The following is a 19,442-nucleotide window of genomic DNA, read 5'->3' as shown; positions in this document are numbered from 1 at the left end:
GATCCGAGGAACAGTTTGAAAGTCCTCCTGAAGAAGAGCTTTGGAAGGGAAGGAACATGACGAGAAATGTGGAAATGCCAGGCATTGGCGACACTGAGAGGTAGAAGCCGCCGATGGTTCGAGGCAGTTTCCTGAGAGGATAGTAATATAAAACGTTCACTCGGCAGCATGCACTGTATGATCCCATTTTATTACTTTTTTAAATGTTTATTTATTTTTGAGAGAGAGAGAGAACATGAGCGGGGAAGGAGCAGAGAGAGAGAGCGAGAGAGAGAGAGGGAGACACAGAATCCAAAGCAGGCTCCAGGCTCTGAGCGGTCAGTGCAGAGCCCGATGCGGGGCTCAAACCCATGAACCGTGAGATCATGACCTGAACTGAAGTCGGATGCCCAACAGATTGAGCCGCTCAGGTGCCCCCCATTTTATTTTATTTTTTATGTATATTTGCATAAGTCTGATGGATCTACATCAAAATATTTGCAGTGATTATCTCTGGATGCTGCAATTTTTGTTACCTTCTGACACATTAAGCATTCATCAGTTTTTTTCCCAGATAAAATTCATATACCATAGGGGTGCCTGGGTGGCTCGGTTGGTTGAACGTCTGACTTTGGCTCGGGTCATGATCTTGCGGTCTGTGAGTTTGAGCCCCGTGTCGGGCTCTCTGCTGACAGCTCAGAGCCTGGAGCCTGCTTCCCATTCTGTGTTTCCCTCTCTCTCTCTCTGCACCTCCCCTGCTTGCATTCTCTCTCTCTCTCTCAAAAATAAACATTAACAAAAATTCATATACTATAAAACTAACCATTTTAAAGTGTACAATTCAGTGAGTGTTAGTATAGTCACGAAGTCATACAACCATCACTACCTAATTCCAGAAAATTTTCATCACTCCAAAAAGACACCCTGTACCCATTAGCAGTCACACCCGTTACTGCTCCCTGACCCAACCTAGGTAACCACTAATACCTCTGTCTCCACGCATTCGCCTGTTCTGGGTATTTCAAATAAACGGAGTCATCCATGGTGACTAGACTTATTGGGGTAGTCATTTCAGAACATATGCAAAGAGTGTGTCACTCACTATGTTATACACCTGAAATGAACAACATTGCATAAAAAGTCAGAAGAGGGGCACCTGGCTGGCTCAGTCAGAAGAGCACACGGCTCTTGATCTCTGGGTCGTGAGTTTGAGCCCCGCACTGGGTGCAGAGATAACTTAAAAAACAAATAACTTTTTAAAAAGAAGAGAAAATGCAATTTGTAAGTGATAAATGCTTTTCGTTTTTTTTTTTTTTAATGGAATTATCCAAGAGGTAGCTTTCGTGACACATGGCTTCTTTCACTTGGTATAGTGTTTTGATGGTTTCTCCACATTGTAGCGTGTATCAGTGTTATCATTGCTGCTTTTTGCCAAATAACATTCCATTGCATGGCCGTACCACATTTTGTTTACCCTTTCACTAGCCAATGGTGATACCTAAGCTGTTTCCATCTTTTGGCAGTCGTGACTAAATCGGCAACAAACACCGGTATACACGTCTTGTACAGATGCGTGTTAATTCCCTGGGTGTATATGCAGTCAGGAGTGGAACTGCTGGGCCAGATAGTAACTCCGTGTTTAACTTTCAAGGAACCACCAGTTTTCCAAGGGGTCCACACCCTCTAACCTCCCCGCCAGCAACACACGAGGGCTCTGGGTTCTCCACAGGCTTGCTAACCCGTGTTAACACCCCTTCTTAGAACTGACACGGCACGGGTGTTAAGGAGGCCCGAGACCTACTTTTATTTTTTTTTTCAACATACTTAATCCTTTTTGTAATTTTTCTGCAGATGAAATATAAATAAGAGATTCTCTGTAATAATAAGGATACAAAAGCTGACATTTATTAGATTCTTAACTCTGGACGGGCTCCTGTAGTACTGTGTGTTTTATTGCTTTGAATATTTGCAGAAAACCCTGAGTTTTCCAACCTACTGTAGAGATGCAGACGAGGTACAGAAGTTACCTGATGAGCATTATTACAACACTGCCCCAAAGCCAAAATTCTTAATCATCCACTGTGACATCCAAGACCCCGCCTCTCCTTGGGGCGCCTGGGGGGCTCGTCAGTTGAGCGTCTGACTCCTGGTTTCGGCTCAGGTCATGATCTCATGGTTCGTGAGTTCGAGCCCTGCATCGGGTTCTGTGCTGACGGTGTGGAGCCTGCTTGGGATTCTCTCTCTGCCTGTCTCTCTGCCCCTCCCCTGCTCATTCTCTCTCTCAAAAAATAAAAAAGAATAATTTGTAAATCCGCCTCTCCCTTCTGCTGAATTGTTCTGGCTGTTCACCCAAAGAACAGTTTCAATAAGCCACCGTGTGTCATCCATATATTTTCCCACTGGAAAAAAAAAAAATCTTTCTCGAGATGATTTTTCACAAGTCAGTCAGGTACAATTTATCATACTCTGAATGCTAACAAATTCTGGGGATGCAAAACCTATAGCATACATATAAATAATTTGACTCAGCAGTGTAAACATTAATTCAATGCTTTTTTTTTTTTTTTTTTAATGAACAACCTTGTTTCTCTGAGTTGTTGTGATACTTCTCTCCTTCTGGGTTTTTTATTAGCTCACTGGTGCCAATAGGAATGGGTTCGAAAACTGATTAGCCCCGAGGAAGATTCTGTAATCAAATAAATCTGAAGTAAGAAATGCTTTCAATTTTGTTTAGAGGGGAGATATTTTTCCCCACTGTGCTTTGTTTCCCAAAGAAAGCTTCGTATCTTTTGTGTTCGAAAACACGTCCGCTTCTGTGATTTCAAAGGACAGGAGAACAAATTCTGCTTGTAACTGGCCAATTTCAGCTCCTGAGAAAGACTGTGGAGGAAGTGTATGTGAATAAGATCTGAATAGAGCATATTATTAGATCTCAAAGAGAATCAATAGAATCTAATGTAGTTTTCCTTGCATTGCATCAATAAAGCAAGGTTGTTAGGAAGGCATTACAGTCTTGTCTTCTCTCGTTGGTTTGAAAGCTTGTCTTTTCTGTTGTGGTGGTTGATTTGCCCCCGGGTCGTCTGTCCCGAGGACTAATTTGTTTGGTTTTGTAATGCATCATCGCTGCCAGCGTCACTGAAGGCTCAGAACACCTAGGGAGATAAATAGATGTTATTTTTATTATCTGTGCTTTATAAATACATTTTAACTTGGAAAGATTACACGGTCGAAGTCCCACATTCAGCCGCCTCAGAAGGCCGCACCACGAGAGTTCTACGCTGAGCCTTAATCTGCTTACAATCAGGCTGAACCTGGGGGGATCGCAGGCTCACCCCCCATTTCACTGCAGGTGAAATTTCTTTCCTCACGGCTGTGGCGGCTAGAAATCTGCAGTCAAGGTGTGGGCAGAGCTGGTTCCTTCTGAGGCCGGGAGGGAAGGGTCGGCGAGGAAGGAAAATTCTGTTGTTTACACCACTCATCCTGTGGGGTCTTGTAAGAGCCTCCCCAGCAAACGACCACGACTGCAGGGCTGTCGCCGCCACGTTACTGATGATGAATCAGAGACCCCTGTTCTCCCGACAGCCCAGTGCCCCAGGGTCGTGCCTGCGAGGCTTACGGTGCTACAGCCCAGAGAGCACAGACTTCCCAGCTGTCTGGTGCTCCCGAGCCCCACGCTGAGCTTGGACACCATGGAGGAACAGAGGGAACCCTCGTCCCTCTCCTCTTTGGTCAGCAAATCTTAATGAAAGACTTGACACTTGGTCAACTGGTCGGAGGCTGAGGTGAGCTTTCTCTCTCCAGCGGCCTTGCCAGGAGAGTTTCTCCTGGGAAACCTTCACTCGTGTTCAGATTCCCAGCCCCTCTGTTCTGACATCCAGTGCTTTTGGGAAAGAGGGCCCCTTGGCTCTCGTAAAGCAGTCTGCTCTGTCCCCTTGGGAGGAGTCCCGCCTCTTCACTGGGATCCGATCTCGGGTCTCTGTCTCTGGAAGTGGCAGAGTCCCACTGACGTGGGGGCTGACAGACTATCCCACGGGGCTCCCGACGGTACCATTCAAAGGGCGGTCTGTGCAGGAGGCCCCGACAGGCTGGGTTACTGCTCCCCAAGATGAATACAGAAGGTGACAGTGAGCATTCAGCAGCATCCACACCAACTCAACAGCAATGCTCTGTCAGTGGGATCTAATAAAAACAAAAAAAGAAAGAAATGAGCTTGTATTTCATGTCTTTTTTATACAATAATTTCATTTTTCTCACCACACATCATCCCCTATTGCGAATAAGAAAACTTCACCACGTATAGTTTAAGAAGCTCAGCCCAGAGGTCTGCGTAAGCGACTGAGGAGGCATAAAGGTAATGGTGAGGCACAGAGAGCAGTTAAAGACTGAAGCCCTGACCTTCAACTTGATGGTGCTTGGAGGTGGGGCCTTTGGGAGGGAATCAGGTTTAGATGAGGTCATGAGGGTGGGGCACCCACGATGGGATTAGTGTCCCTGTCAGAGGAAAAGCCACCAGATCTCTTGCTCTCTCTGCCAAGTGAGGACACAGTAAGGTGTCTGTCTGCAAGCCAGGAAAACCCTCACCAGGAACTGCATGGGCCAGCACCTTGACTGATCTGAGATTTCCGGCCTCTACAACTGTGAGAAGGAAGTGGCTTCTTCTGTCACAGTGTGTGTTGTGACAGCCCCAACCGACCGAGACCCAGGCTCTGCTACTGACAGCCCAAGTCGCTGTGGCTCAGGCCGGCTCCTGCTGTCTGGGGCCACCTCCAGCGGTAGCGTGTCTTCTCTCGGGTCTTTATCAGAAATGGCCTGGGTTCCCAGGCCACGGCACGACAAAGCCACGTCCGAAGGACACAGCCCCGCCCATACGGGTGCTGTGTGTGAAGGCAGGTCCCAGGGCACATCACGCCCCAGTCCCTTCCTACTGCCTGATGGGGAGGCCACACCTCACCCTCATGCCCCCTCGTGTGAGGCCACCCGACAGATTTCTGTCTCCAGAAGGAAGGGCTGGCGGCTCAGGATCCCATAAAGCTGGTCCCACCTCAAGGCGAGGCTTCCTCCGGGAAGCTCATCGCCTCCTTCCTTGGCAACTAAAAGCTTCCTTTAAGCTCCATACTGCAATAGTTTCCTCCTCCTTGACAGAAATGGTAAGTTCCATTTTTCTACATTTGTAAAAAAAAAGCTTGTATCAAGAAAAAGGCGATCTTGATATAACGCAATCTGCACAAGACTTATTTTTCTTGTGTTGGAAAAAAAGGTCCAGATGTTTTAACGTCGATGAACAGCCATCCCAACCTTTCACAACAGGCCTGAGCCTGCAGCTTTAGTCATTCGTTTCTCAATTATCTTGGGAGAAGTAGGTCAGGGAAGAAAGCAGGCCCAGGAGGCCGGGGGGTGCAGGAGAGGAAGACAGGAGATGGCCCTGCCATGAACTGAAGTGACCTTGGGCAGGTGCATGCACCCCACAAGGGCTGGGAGCGCTGTGACCCCATACTTCTGGATGCAGTTGCTTTCGACAGCGCCCCCGCCCTGTCCTTTAGGTGACCAGACCAGCAGCCACGCGGCCTGGACCGAGCCTCCCCTCCGCCCCCTTCACTCTCCGGGCCGGCCTGGTGGCCAGAAGATAAGCCGCAGAGAGAAAGCCAGGGGAGCAGTGGCTTCGGGGCCCTGCAGTTCTCTCAACAGGGTCTCTGTAGCGGCTCGGTGCACACAGCTGACACCCCGACCACTTCTCCTTCCTGCCCAGCAAGTAACTGTGTCAGCCTCCTGCTCCTCCCACCCTTCTTCCTTCCTGCCCTGTGCTGGCTCCTGCTGCCTCGGTCCCCTCCCCTGCATCCCTGCACACTCCCCTGCCTCAGGCCTCCCCCCCCACCCCGTTCTCCTGCCACCCGCCCCCGATCCCGTGACAAAGCCTCGATATTTCCACAGCATTCACAGTGGACAGAGCATGTTCATCCGATCCTAACAGATTCACTGGCTTCTGAACAAAAGTCACCAGATCTGGGGTGCTGTGATTCCTACCCCCGCCTCCCCTACCTGCCCGGTGCCGCTGTAAGCAGAAAGCCTGCCCGCGGACAGTGGCTGGGGATGTCAGGACTTGATGTGCACACATTACCTCCTGTGAGCCCGGCAAACCCTGAGAGGCAGGTGGTAGTTCCTTTTTTTTTTTTTTTTTTTTTTAATTTGAGAGAGAAAGTGGGAGAGAGGGACAGAGGGATGGAGAGAGAGAGAGAAACAGAGAGAGAGAGGGAGAATCCCAAGCAGACTCCATGCTCAGTACAGGAGCCCGACACAGGGCTCAATCCCCCGAGCCTGGAATCACGACCCGAGCTGAAACCAAGAGTTGGACGAGCAACCGATTGAGCCACCCAGACGCCCCTATAGCTCCTTTTTCATAAACATGAAAAGTGAGGCTCACTTAGATACCTGGAGGCACAGTGGGTGCCCTGGTGTGGCAACTGGTCTTAAAAAGAAACTTGGGGGGGCGCCTGGGTGGCTTAGTCGGTTAAGCCTCCGACTTCAGCTCAGGTCACGATCTCACGGTCCGTGAGTTTGAGCCCCGCGTCGGGCTCTGGCCTGATGGCTCAGAGCCTGGAGCCTGCTTCCAGTTCTGTGTCTCCCTCTCTCTCTGCCCCTCCCCCGTTCATGCTCTGTCTCTCTCTGTCTCAAAAATAAAAATAAAAACGTTAAAAAAAAAAAGAAATTAAAAAAAAAAAAAGAAAAAGAAACTTGGTCACATGCTGACTCCGGGGCGGTGCGGAGCCGGTAAAAGGCAGAGGTGGGCTCAGCCGTGCCCCCGTGCCGCGCTAAAGCCCCTCTCCTCCACTAGGCACCCCTGCTCTGGCCTGTGCCCTTCCCCTGCAGTGGTGTGGGCTCGAGGATGCCCAAGCAGTTAGGGGACCTGGAATCTCGTCGGGGGCGGGGGGGGAGCAGACTCAGAGCCTCTGCAATGGCCCAGCGGAAGGGGAGCGGACAGACCACGAGGACCAGCTCTCCACGTGGAAAGCGCATCAGACGCGGCTGCTGGGTGCCTGGGGTGGTTCTGCCCCTGGGAACTGTGGGGGCTGTTAGTTTGGACTGGGTTGGGTTAGGCCAGTAATTTGGGTCTGGATGCTTGGCGGGGTCAAGGACGCTGGAGGTCAGCCCTACCCCAAATGCCAACAGGGTCCCGTGAAGAATCACCGAGCCCCTTCAGCTGGCTGCTTCTTTCGCATTCGCTCCCTCACTGCTGTCTTGACACTGGCCCGGAGGACAATACCCGGTGCTTCTGGGGTCCACTGGCTGCTTTTAGGCTGCAGGAAGAGCAGGGCATTCAGAAACCCGTGACCAGGCCTCTCTGTGCTCGGGGCTTTTAATCTCCTTAATTGAAATTGATTGGTCTCTTGGGAGGTAGCTCTGCATTGGCCCTGAGCTTCAGCATGTGATCAACTTTTGCTTCTTTCTTTTAAAGACCAGTTGACACACCAGGGCATCTAATCTTATCCCAGAATCCCGGGCCCCTTTCCAGACGAGGAGCAAAACCAGAAACAAGCACACTTACAAAAACAGCTCAGGAAATAAAAGCGCCTGATAAAAATAAGGGGAGAATATTCTTGTCCCATTGTGGCTGAGCGTTATACAAAAGGCCAGTCAAAACCCCATTACCAAGGAAAGATGTAATCACACGGGGAAGGAGCCATGGCGGGCGGGGGCGGCTTGCCTTCTGAAGCTCACGAGATAAACAGGCCGGGCTGGAGCGTATCTAAGAACCAGCTGCAAAATAGATAAATGGGAAGAAAAGTGAAAGCCCTTCTTAAGTTAAAAGAAAACCAAACATTGAGAGAATTGTTTGAGCATCCAGCCTTGCATTCATCCCGATGTGCAACAGTCACCCCAAAGTGGCTGGGGCTGGTTCACAAACTGGTTTAGCAGGTCATAGCTCTTGGCGAAGCCTTTGATAGGGCCCCTTACTGACCAGGCTGATCGCATAGCCTGGAAATATCCCCCTGGGGGCTCTCCTGTGCCTCCTGTGGGTCATTTCACCAACTGGACGCTAGGCTTGAAAGAGGCCGTGCTGAGGAGGCTCGGGCCACTCCATGGCTCGCAAGCCCTCGGCTCTGTCCCTGCAATAGCGGAATGGAGTGGCAGCAGACACAAGAAGTCCCTCAGAGGTAAGGGAACCCAGCAGTGACAAGTAATCATTACGAGTAACAAACTCATGCTAAGAACATCTTGCTGCCTGGCCTTATAAAGATAAGGTTTAAGGGGATCAGGATATGTTAGCCCAAAACATACTACCTTGGCAGAAGGATTATTTTAAGCTGAAGGCATCTGAGACTCAACAAAATGCAGGAAGAATTCTCTTTCTTCCCTCCTCTTTTCTGCCTAAAAGCAGGACATCAACTTCCCTTTGTGAAAGTGTCTCCATCTCCCACACTAGGAAGAAAGTGACTCTTGCCACCAAGACAGTCCTCACTGAGATGAGTCTGTGTAAACAGACCTTACTAAAAAAAACCCTCATCTTCCCATACGTAGCCTAGTCATTTCATAGCATGTGGTTCCTCAAAGCACAAACCTCCTTTCCTTTGAAAGAGATGGTGTACAAGCCCCCAAGTCAAGTCTAATGACCCGAGTTTCACTTCTTTTTCTGTGAGCTCCTGTCCAAGTAAGATATTAATACAATTTGTATTCCTTTTCTCCTGTTTGTCTGTTTTTTGTTGGCCAAATTTGCAGGCCTCCAGGCACTGAACCTAAGAGGGTAGAAGCAAAGTTTTTCCTCCCCGACAATGTCAAGACATCCCGATTTAAAAAGCAGAGATCTAGCTTGTTTGCTGGAGAAGCTCCATTTTCAAATAAATTCACGTTGGAAGTGGCCCTTTGTCTCCACTTTCCCTAGCTGCAGGAATGGGACTTAAGGATCAAGGAGGGGTGAGCTGTATAAAAATGAAAGCCGAGTCTGTCCCAGTCGTCACGGAACTAGTGTCTACGGGTGCCTAGCACATAGCAGGCACTCAACCCATCAGTGGAAGAATGGATACTGGCTGAAATTTCCAAAAATGGGACTGGAGCAAATGCATCGTGTGGAAGGTAAAACTGTAGTTTATTGAATATGGGCTCCCATATTCAATAGAAGAATTGGCAATAGGAGAGGTCACTTCTTGGCAGTCGTGACGGTGTCTTCGAGTGGGGCAGGTGAAGTCAGGATATTCCCCATTTAAGGTGAGCGTTTCAGTGTCCAGTGGATTAGGATTGAATAAGGCTCACGACGGAAAAGTTCAGGATCGTGGGCACGGCACGGTGTGTTCACAGTCATTCACTGCTATCTTTTGAAGCGAAGCCGGTTTAAGCGGGTTTGGGGAAGTTCCTCAAGCAATAGTTGGTTGCAACTTTCATCTTCCTGGGCGAGCGTTTCTAGAACAGTAAAATGATATTGGCGAAGACAGTGGAATCAAGTCTTTAGTGAAGACTGCACAGTAGTGTACGTCGTAGCCACGTTGATGTAGATGTAAGCAAACTATGTGGGAGCTGGTCTCAGTCCTCAAGCTGAAGACGTAGATAAACCATCCTCCTTCCATAGTATGACATAAACAGACAAGTAAGCCCTGTTTGTTCAGAGGCTCTGAGATAGGTGTGGTGGCTAATTTCTGGCTATAGAGGGCTGACCCACCCAAGGGAGAGGTAATTCGAGTGTGTCTTCGACCTTGATATCCGCTGAAATAGCCCTCCCTGAGAGAGGACCAGCTACAGGACTGGAAGAGCCCAGTGCGAAACGCAAATGCAGGGCCCCTTGTTCAGAAACGACGAATGTCAAAGAGTTTGACAGCTCCTCACAAAGCTAAATGTAGAATTCCCACACGACCCAGCAATACTACCCAAAGAACTGAAAATGGGGACTCGAACACATATCTGCACACCCACGCTCAAGGCAGCCTTATCCGCAAAAGCCGAAAAGTGGAAACAAGCCAAGCGTCCATCAAGAGAGGAACGGATCAACAAAACGTGGTGCGCATACATACAATGGAATATGACTCATCCATAAATAGGAATAAAGTTCGGGGTGCCAGTCAGTTAAGTGTGCAACTCTTGATTTCGGCTCAGATCGGGATCTCACAGTTTGAGAGTTTGAGAGCTGAGTCAGGCTCTGTGCGGACAGCATGGAGTCAGTCTGCTTGAGATTCCCACCCCCACCCCCGCCTCTCCCCTCCTCTCGCCCCTCTCCCTCTCTCAAAAATAAATAATTTTTTTTTAAAAGGAGTAAAGTTTTGACACAGACTACAACATGGATGAACCCTTAAAACATTACATTAAGAGAAATAACCTGACATAAAAGAACAAATATTGTCTGATTCCACTTACATGAAATATCCAGAACAGGCAAATTCACAGAGACAGAAATCACATGAGAGGTAATCAGGGGCTGAAGGGGGAGGGGAATGAAGGGTTATTACTTAATGGTTTTAGAGTTTATCTGGGGTGAAGAAAAACCTTTGGAAATAGATAGTGGGGGTAGTTGCACAATATTGTGAATGTAATTAATGCCACTGGATTGCACACTTTAAAATAGCCAATGTGTGTACACACACACACACACAAGAATATTACTCAGCCATGAAAAAGAACAAAATCCTGACATTTGCAACATGGATGGATCCAAAAAGTATGATGCTGAGGCACCTGGGTGACTCAGTGACTTATGAGTCAGGTTATGATATCACAGTTCATGGGTTCAAGCCCCGTGTTGGACTCTGTGCTGACAGCTCGGAGCCTGGAGCCTGGTTCAGATTCTGTGCCTCCCTCTCTCTCTCGGCCCCTCCCCTGCTCACGCTCTCTCTCTCTCTCTCTTAAAAATAAACATTAAAAAAAAAAAAAAAGGAAGAGGGTATGATGCTAAGTTAAATAAGTCAGTCAGAGAAAGACAAATACCATATGATTTCACTCATATGTGGAATTTAAGCAACAAAACAAATGGGGGCGCCTGCGTGGTTCAGTCAGTTAAGCGTGGACTCTTGATTTCAACTCAGGTCATGGTCTCATAGTTGTGAGATCGAGCCCCGCATCAGGCTCTGCACAGTGTGGGATTCTCTCTCTCTCTGCTGCTCCCCTGCTTGCACTCCCTCTCAAAATAAACATATAAAAAAAAGACACAAAGAAAAAACGACACAAACAAATAGCGCGCCTATTAAATACAGAGAACAGACTGGTGGTTACCAGTGGAGATACGTGTGGCGGGGGGGGGGGGGGGGGGAGGGGGGGATGGGTGAAACAGATGAAGGGGATTAAGAGTACACTTTCCACGATGAGCACCGGGTAGTGTATAAGTGTTGAATCACTATATTGCACACCTGAAACTAACATAACACTGTACATTAACTCTGCTGGAATTTTTTTAAATGGCAGATTTTATGGTACGTTTCATTTTTAATTATGGCATAATGCTATGTTATATACATTTTACAAGAGAAAATTTATTGGGGCACCCGGCTGGCTCAGTTGGAGGAACATGAAAGTCTTGATCTTGGGCTGGTTGAGTTCAAGCCCCAAGTTGGGTGTAGAGATAACGTAAAAATTAAATCTTAAAACAAAACTGATTAAATGAGAAAAATTAAGAAATTCAACAAGGCAGCAACAGAGCATTAATCAAGGGCAGGACCCCTCCGTGCACGGGGTTCTGTGTGAAGCCAGGCCTGCTTGCGAGGACAGAGACCGTCCAGTTCAGGTGGCGTGCCCCATTCTAGAGACCAGGAGTGCTACATCTGGGTCACAGAAGACTTACTGAAACTGCCCGGTGTCCAGAATCCACTCAGTGTTCAACACGGCTGGTAAAAATCGAGAGCCCTCCCTTCCCCACTGCTACCCGTGCTCTCCCTGGCCTTCTAAAGGTTAAGTACAAGATCTAGGTTCAAAGCTCAGGAGACTTTGCAATGTCAGCCCCGGAGGTGACAATGTTTATGGGATGTTTTTCTCCCCATCAGTTGCGTTACTTTAACCGGCTGGTACTGTTTGCGGGGCAGACATATGTAGCCGGGGGGCAGAGGGAGCAGGAATCTGAGTCCCCTGGCTGATACTTAGGGGAGCAGTCAGTACCCACACTTCCTCACCTGGCATTCACTGAGCACGCTCCCTCCCATTTCTTCTGTTCTTCCCTTGCTGCAAACTGTCTCCCTTACCTCTCCGGGACTTCCTTTCACTCCCTAGTGTGCTTGGCGACTGGTAGGTGGGGCTTACTGGAGTCCTCAAGCAGGGCACAGAGGGGATGGAGGTGGGAGGTTACAGACCAACCCGTGCAGCCAAGAAGGATCTCGGGCCTTGTTGTCCAATCCAATCCGAGGCTACAAACCGCATACGTGAGCGGCGACAGAAAGGTGAGCCAGGCGTGGCTCTGCCCCAAGAAACCTAGTGAAAGACAGATGGCTCGCCACCTTTGCCACACATGCCTTAGATATCGAGCCCTTGATCTGGGGTTTAGTGAGCAGAAAGAACGCCCTTCTTTTGAGCCAAGCCAAACATGGGCACTCACAAGGTGAGCTTCCTGCGCCCTGAAGCCATCTCTTGTAATACCTGCTCACTGGTGGCCTTAAGCTCTTCTGCCTCTGAGTGGCCACTCGCCAGGAGGGTGGGGACTCTGCCTCCTGGCAAAGGACAGGCCCCAAACAAGACATTTCACATTCAAGCCATAAATAGTTGTCTGGCTCTGACCCTGCCTGCCACTGTAGGTATAACCCAGCCACCACAAAGGCCTCTCATCCTTTCTGGGACATCTCGTGGGTATCTGTGTGTCTCACAGCCAGATGGCATGCACTACCTTCTCCAACCCGAACTCTGCTTCCCTACAAGGACAGGTGCTACCCCAACCTCTGAAGGCCTGAAGGCCCCAGCAAGGTGCCTCACCCTGGTCCTGTCTCCTGGCCACATGTCTACAGTCAAGCAGGAGCTGCTTTGTAATACCCAGGACATTGACACGGCCCACCCGTCTCTCTTCGCATTCTCCCTCAAGAAGAGAGAGCCCGATATCATCATCACCTACCCGCGTCAGTGCTGGGCCGCCGTGTGAGTTTCCAAGCACCCTAAATTCTCTGAGGAGTGTCCAGGAGGATGATGTGAGGCCCTGCTGTGCTGAAAATTGCCCTTCAGGGTTGGTGCTAGGCCTAGGACCCGCCCCACCAGCCCCACAAGCAGATCCACACGAGGCCTGAATCCTGGAGACTTTGGAGTTTGGTCTGCAGTTCTTGACAGATAGTGTCGGGTCAGGAGTGTCACAGCAGGGGAAGACCAATACATTTCAAGTCTCCCTTGCCTTCTCCTCTGAGAGAATACCTAAGTTTTAGCATCAGAGGGATGAACCTGGTTTGGGAGATTAGAGCATAAAACTACACAATGTTCTAGTACCTTCATTGGGGGTTTTAGAGCCAAACCACTATTCTCTCCATCATATATTGAACAGACCTGCTTTTTCTAATATTTGTTTTTAAATCAAAAGACACTGACTGCCTTCAGAAAACGTTCTGAAACAGCCCCTCCAATAGAGGGGGACCTCCACCACCATACCCTGCTTTCACAACCCCAGCACTACCATTCACAAGAGCCTTCCTTTACAAAAAACGTACCCTTAATAAATAGTAAGAGTTAACATTTACTGAACATGTTCTATGTGCCAGGCATGGTCACGTGATCTCATCTGATCCTTACAACAACCCTCATAGAGAAGTATTATTATTATCTCCTCCACTTTACAAATGAGGTACGTGTTCAGGGATATTAAGCGACTTCCCCAATTATCACAGAGCTTGTTTGTCGAGGGGCCAAGATGTTTATTTCTCTACACGCTGTCAGGGTCCACACCCCAGTTGCAATCAGACGAACCGTTCGGCAGGCTTCAAACATGGTAACGATGACAGCCAATATCTAAGTATCTATTACCTGCCAGATTCTTTATATATTCTCTTTCATTTGACCACTTGGCATGATACGTATTTATCCCTATTTTACAGATGAGGATCTTGCGGCTCAGAGACTGAGCAATATTGTGACCCTCTGGGGGAGTCACTGACAACCTGGGCTCTGGAGTCCCACTGCCGGGCTCTATTCTTTAACTCCCCCTACTTACTAGCTGTGTGACCTCAGGCAAGTCGATTTTTTTTTTTTTTTAAAGTAGGCTCCATGCTCGGTATGGGTTCAAACTCATGTCCCTGAGATCAAGACCTGAGCTGAGATCAAGAGTCAGGTGCTGACCCGACCGAGCCACCCAGGCACCCCTGACCTCAGTCGAGTTATCTGATCTCTCTAAACCCTCATTTTGCCATCTGTACAATAAAACATCGGTAGTACTTACAGGATTACTACAAGCTAGTACACGTCAGCTGTCCTCACTACGTAGTCAGAAGTCAGCAAAGGCGATCTACTATTATTACTCCAAAGCCCATAGTTTTGTTTTGTCTTTTTTCCCACTAGACCGTTCTGTCTCCCAATTTGACGGAGAGACAGGAACACATCACACATTAAAATACACAAGATTCTTGGGGTGCCTGGGTGGCTCAGATAGTTAAGGGTCCAACTATTGATTTCGGCTCAGGTCAAGATCTCAGGGTCATGAGATAAAGCCCCAAATTGGGCTCTCTCTCTCTCTCTCTGCCCCTCCCCTGCTCGCACTCATGGGAGCACTCTTGTTCAAAATAAATAAACATTTAAAAAGAATAAACAAGATTCTTTTACAGCAGAGATGCAAAATGCTTAGATCAAGGAAGAGAACAAAGACCCAAACACACCTATTTGACAGGTCTCCCCGAATATTCTCAGAGCAGTGGAGCCAATGAAATGAAGGCCCAGGAAAAGCAAGGCTCATTTAAACCTCTCCTTTTTCCACCTCATCTTCTTCCTTTCCTTCCTCACCAGGTTCTGAAGGGTAAATTCATCTTTTTTGGTCTTGGAAGGGCAAATTTGCTGTAAATACCCACACTCATTGTAGCTTTATAGGTTAGTTCCTTGTTTGGTATAGGGAGAAGGGTCTAGAAGTCAAAGTCTGAAGACGTGGAGATTTCTCACCCAGCTTTCATCTACCTGACCAGGCACAAGTGCGCTAATCCCGGAGTTTCAATTTCATCACCTGTGGAGAATAATAAATGTAAGGATCAAATTAATAATGTGTGTGAAGATGTAAGATGTATTACAAACTGTAAATCCCTCTGCATGGGACAAATTGTGTGCCTTTCACCAGCTGACAGGACTCTTGGGTCTTGGCTTTTCCAGCGATCACACTCAGGAGAGGTGACTGCAAGCTTCCTGAACCTATTCGCTAAAAAGCTATCCAGAATGCCGCCTTCCTTGGGCAGGCTGGGGTTAGAGGAAGGCGGCAGTGAGACGCTCCCTGCTAAGTGTTTAGCAGCAGCAGAGTGTGGGAAGGAGAGAACTAAATGGGGCATCGCAGAGGATGGGGGTGGGGGGAAGAACCCTACTAAATAATTCGTTTAGAACAGGGGCACCTGGATGGTTCAGGTCATCGCGCGTTTAGTGAATTCCAGCCCCACGTCGGGCTCTGTACTGACAGCTCAGAGCCTGGACCCTGCTTGGGATTCTGTGTCTCCCTCTATCCGCTCCTTCCGAGCTCGCTCTCTCTCTCTCTCTCTCTCTCTCTCTCTCTCTCAAAAAAATAAATAAAAACAACCTCAAAACACAGCCCAGTGTGCTCTGGAGTTAGATTCCAGAACAAGTTGGGTACCACACTGAGTCTGAAACAAACTTCTCAGGCTGAGGAACTAGATCCTACTTTGGGGAGACTGGAGAGCTCGTTGAGAATGGATTCAGTGACAACATTTGTTTTTTGACACATTATCTCCGATCTTAGGTGAAGGGTGAGGGCCAAAGACACATATGGCTGTGAAAATGCCCCAATAAGCCTCCTCCGGAGCTGCAAGCAGGGGCTTCAGAGCAGAAAAACCTGGCACTTAGCACCTCCTCCCGGGAGCCACAGCCTCAGCCAACAGAGCTACCGCCAACGGCGGATCAGCCGGGTTGTTTGGGCTCTCGGTTCACACCGCGTGCCTGCACGGCAGTGGAGCCGTGGGCGGAGAAGCGTGTATGCGAGAGCCGCTCTTGCCGCCACGGCCGGAGGGACAGTGCTGGCAGGACAGGCCCAAGGACGCAAAAGAGGACAGGACGACCCAGGGGGGGAGCAGAAGGAGGACGCGATGCTCCAGGACCCCGAAAGGGTCAACCTCAGGCCCGCTTGCGGCCGCGCGTTCCGCCGCCGGCGTCTTTGCGACGAGCATCTTCGCAGCCGGCTCGGCCGTAAAGCAAACGTGCCGTAAAAGACAGTCACCGAAAATCGAACGGGTCTTTCGTTCAAAAGAACTTCGTGAAACATGAACCTGTGTAACAAAATTAAGAAGACTTCATTGCAAAATACAAAATATTTGAACACGTTTAACATGTGTGTAGATTCACGCCAGTCCTGGGCAAATAACGGATTTTATTTTGTGGACTGTACCTAAGCACTTGCCTTCGAAGTCTTTCCTTCAAACTATTATATTTGGGGGTTTTTTTGTTTGTTTTCTTTTCTTTTTTCTCTTTTCGTTTTCTTTCTCTCCTTCCTTCTTTTCTTGCTTGCTTTCTTCTCTCTCTCGGTTTTTTTTTGTTTTTTTTTTTTTTGGTATGTTGATTCGTTTCCCAGTTTGTCGGCACACTGTTTTCTTCTTTTGCTAAAATGTCTTTCTTCATTAAGAGCAGTATCGGTTTCCAAATACTAGAATGCATGTTTGTACCTGAGCTTTGCATTGCATTGTGAAAGCCTCTACGCTGGTGTTTGTTCTCGGCATATTGTCACACGTCCACTGATAACTGGTCCAAAGTTCTATGGGAAATGTGGGTTCAAAACTTCACAGCACTGTATAGACCCTTAGGAAGGCTAAGATTTATATACCATAAAAATGGGAGTACTGCGTCAATGAAGAAATAAAACCAGTTGATGAAACCAACAAACTATAAAACCAGGGTTTTTTTTTGGTCTTTTACAGAAAAACTGACTTACAGTCAATTAGTTATACAGCAAAAATGTTTGCAACAAAGATGTTTATGAGGAAACTACCTAGAACCACCAAAGGCCTCCCACACCATACCTTTCCACAAAGTCACCATCATGCTCCTCTCAAAAACTCAGGAACACAAACAGTCCATGAAAATGGTCGCCAACCCAGCTGTCAGACTGGTTAAGTACATTAGACTCTGCACCTGGAACACTGATCTACTCTCCCTCTGAAAGGCACCGAAGACGAAAAGGAAGTCTGTACAATCCCTTAAGTTACACATGTCAGCCAGTCATACAGAGCAAACACACTCCTGGCCTGAATCTTAAAGGCAAAACGAAGCGCGCAATTCTTACCAGCCTATCCGTGTAAATGGCCACTAGCAAGCCAAAGTTTTCAGGCACCATGGACTAGCTCTCATAGCCTGCTGTTACTACATTATCACTGCCATAGCCTTGAGCACCTACAGAGAACTGCATACAGTTAAGGCTTGGGATCCTACCCTAAGCCGTGCTTAGGGAAGGTGCAAAAACCAGAAAGCTACAGAGCTCTTCTTAAATAAGCAGGTGATCAATATCTTTCAACGTCCAGAATTGAACTCCATGGAATAGGTCCCAACTTCCAGCATTTCTGATCTCTGGGTAACAATACCTTCCACCTTTTTGCTCTCCCAGCCCTTCCAACAGCTTTAAGACTTAATTCTCTGTGTTAAATCCCTCTTTGTTTGAAATACCTAAAGTGATTTCTGGTTTTTCTGGCCATACGTACTGGTGAATCTTTGATATTTTTTTTCATTTGTACATTTTTTTCTTTTGGATATTTGTGTCAATACCCAAGTTTTCGTGTTTGGGTCCCTGTCCTTTGTCCACGGAGTGATTCTTCAACAAGATCTTTGCGTGTTTACTTTGGTGGCTGTCAATATTTCTACGACCTTCTCAACGTTGGCAAAATGTGATGATGGTCCCTAATCAGGCTTCTATGGTTTTAGACCCCGTTACATTAAACAGCAAAACAACCTTAAAACCCTGAGCAGACCCAATCCCTTCCTCTGGGAACACCTCCAGGTTCCAGGGAACCTTTTGTTCCACTGGGTCATTAACAAAAAGGTCTGCCACAGCAGGACTCTGCCCCTGTTGATGGGAGCTATGCATAACTAATGAAGAGGAAAATTGCTAGCAAAACAGGCTGATCAGTCTCAACATGTTTCTAATAACTTTTACATTTTCTGATCTTCATTTCCCTATATATCTTCTTTCCTTCCTAAATGAATACTACAAATCCTCTTCGGCTCACTAATATTTTCCAGTCTGTATTTTCTCTTCCTGCCTTTCCCATCTTATGGTACTTTGTTTTGTAGAGGATTTTCCCAGGTTCTTGGTCACATTGTACACATTTTAAATGCCAGTTTCCCTGGTCTCTAGTTGTGGACGTTAAGATGTCATAGATACCCAGTAACCTGGAAGATTAAAGAGCAGACTTTATCGGGGCACCTAGGTGGCTCAGTCGGTTGAGCATCTGGCTCTTGATTTCAGCTCAGGTCATGACCCCACAGTCATGGGATCGAGCCCCATGTTGGGCTCTGTGCTGAGCATGAAGCCTGCTTAAGATTCTCTCTCTCTCTCTCTCTCTCTCTCTCTCTCTCTCTCTCACCCACCCTCTCCTCCTCCCACACCTCTCTCTCAAATTAAAAAAATAAATAAACAAATAAAATTTTTTTAAAAAGAGTAGACTTTGTCTGTAGTACTGAAAATACTCCAAGTGATAGGTACTAGATTTGTTTCACATCCTTCCGTAACGTTTGGAGGAGTTTATTACTTGTCCAAAGTCCCAGAGATTGTAGGAGACAGAGTCAGGATTTGAACCCAGATCTTTCTGATGGCACAGCGACTAGCATCATTCAGAGGTGGAGCCTCTAACAGTGACAAGGGGAGCCCGCAAAGTCTTCCCAGAGGCAGGAGTAAATGCCAAAGAACTGTAGAAAGCCAAGACAAACATAAACAAAAGCACTCAATTTTAAAATCCAGCAATCACTTCTTGGCCTTTTGGCTAAGATCAAGTGTGGTATCTGTTGTCATCAGTTTAAAATCCAGCACAATTCTATCTCTACTCTGTCAGTATGAGGTACCTCTTGGATGAAGATTTCATTAAGTGTTTCTTAGCAACTCTAGAAGCACTATCATGAAACCAGCCGGTTCAGAAGTGTCTCTCAGAGTTCATGTCTCCTGCATCACACATACATGTGGGATACAGTCATGTGAACAAGGAAAAAGGTGTGTCATGGTTGGGGAGTTCAAACCCTGCATCGGGCTCTGCACTGTCAGCGCAAGCCTGCTTGGGATTCTGTCTCCCTCTCTCTCTCTCTCCGCCCCTTCCCTGCTTGCTTTCTATCTCTCTCTCAAAATAAGTAAAAAAATAAACTTAAAAATTTAAGAGCTTGTGTCAAATACTATGCATTTCTCAAAACCCACT

At 47.7% G+C, this 19,442-nt stretch overlaps 1 protein-coding gene, 1 long non-coding RNA gene and 1 pseudogene across 2 annotated transcripts in view; 2 read left to right on the top strand and 1 right to left on the bottom strand.

Annotated features, from left to right (window-relative positions):
* BEND7 (BEN domain containing 7) overlaps nucleotides 1-8,753 on the top strand; it is a 104,143-nt gene extending 95,390 nt beyond the window's left edge. Inside the window, exon 9 of the mRNA XM_047866291.1 lies at nucleotides 8,692-8,753. Coding sequence (XP_047722247.1) covers nucleotides 8,692-8,720 — 29 coding nt within the window. The 3' untranslated portion in view covers nucleotides 8,721-8,753. The remainder of the gene's footprint in view (nucleotides 1-8,691) is intronic.
* Nucleotides 1,574-12,171, bottom strand: LOC125170109 (uncharacterized). The gene is made up of 3 exons (XR_007153895.1): nucleotides 12,057-12,171; nucleotides 7,624-7,731; nucleotides 1,574-4,158 (listed from the first exon to the last, which is right to left on the bottom strand). It is a non-coding gene; the product is annotated as an uncharacterized LOC125170109 (long non-coding RNA).
* A 6,828-nt stretch (nucleotides 12,172-18,999) lies between these two features.
* On the top strand, nucleotides 19,000-19,226 carry LOC125171482 (uncharacterized; annotated as a pseudogene).
* Nucleotides 19,227-19,442: the final 216 nt, after the last annotated feature.

The sequence above is a fragment of the Prionailurus viverrinus genome, chromosome B4 (assembly GCF_022837055.1).
Source record: "Prionailurus viverrinus isolate Anna chromosome B4, UM_Priviv_1.0, whole genome shotgun sequence".
Taxonomy (NCBI): Eukaryota; Metazoa; Chordata; class Mammalia; order Carnivora; family Felidae; genus Prionailurus; species Prionailurus viverrinus.
This window is presented reverse-complemented; position numbering and strand designations above follow the sequence as displayed.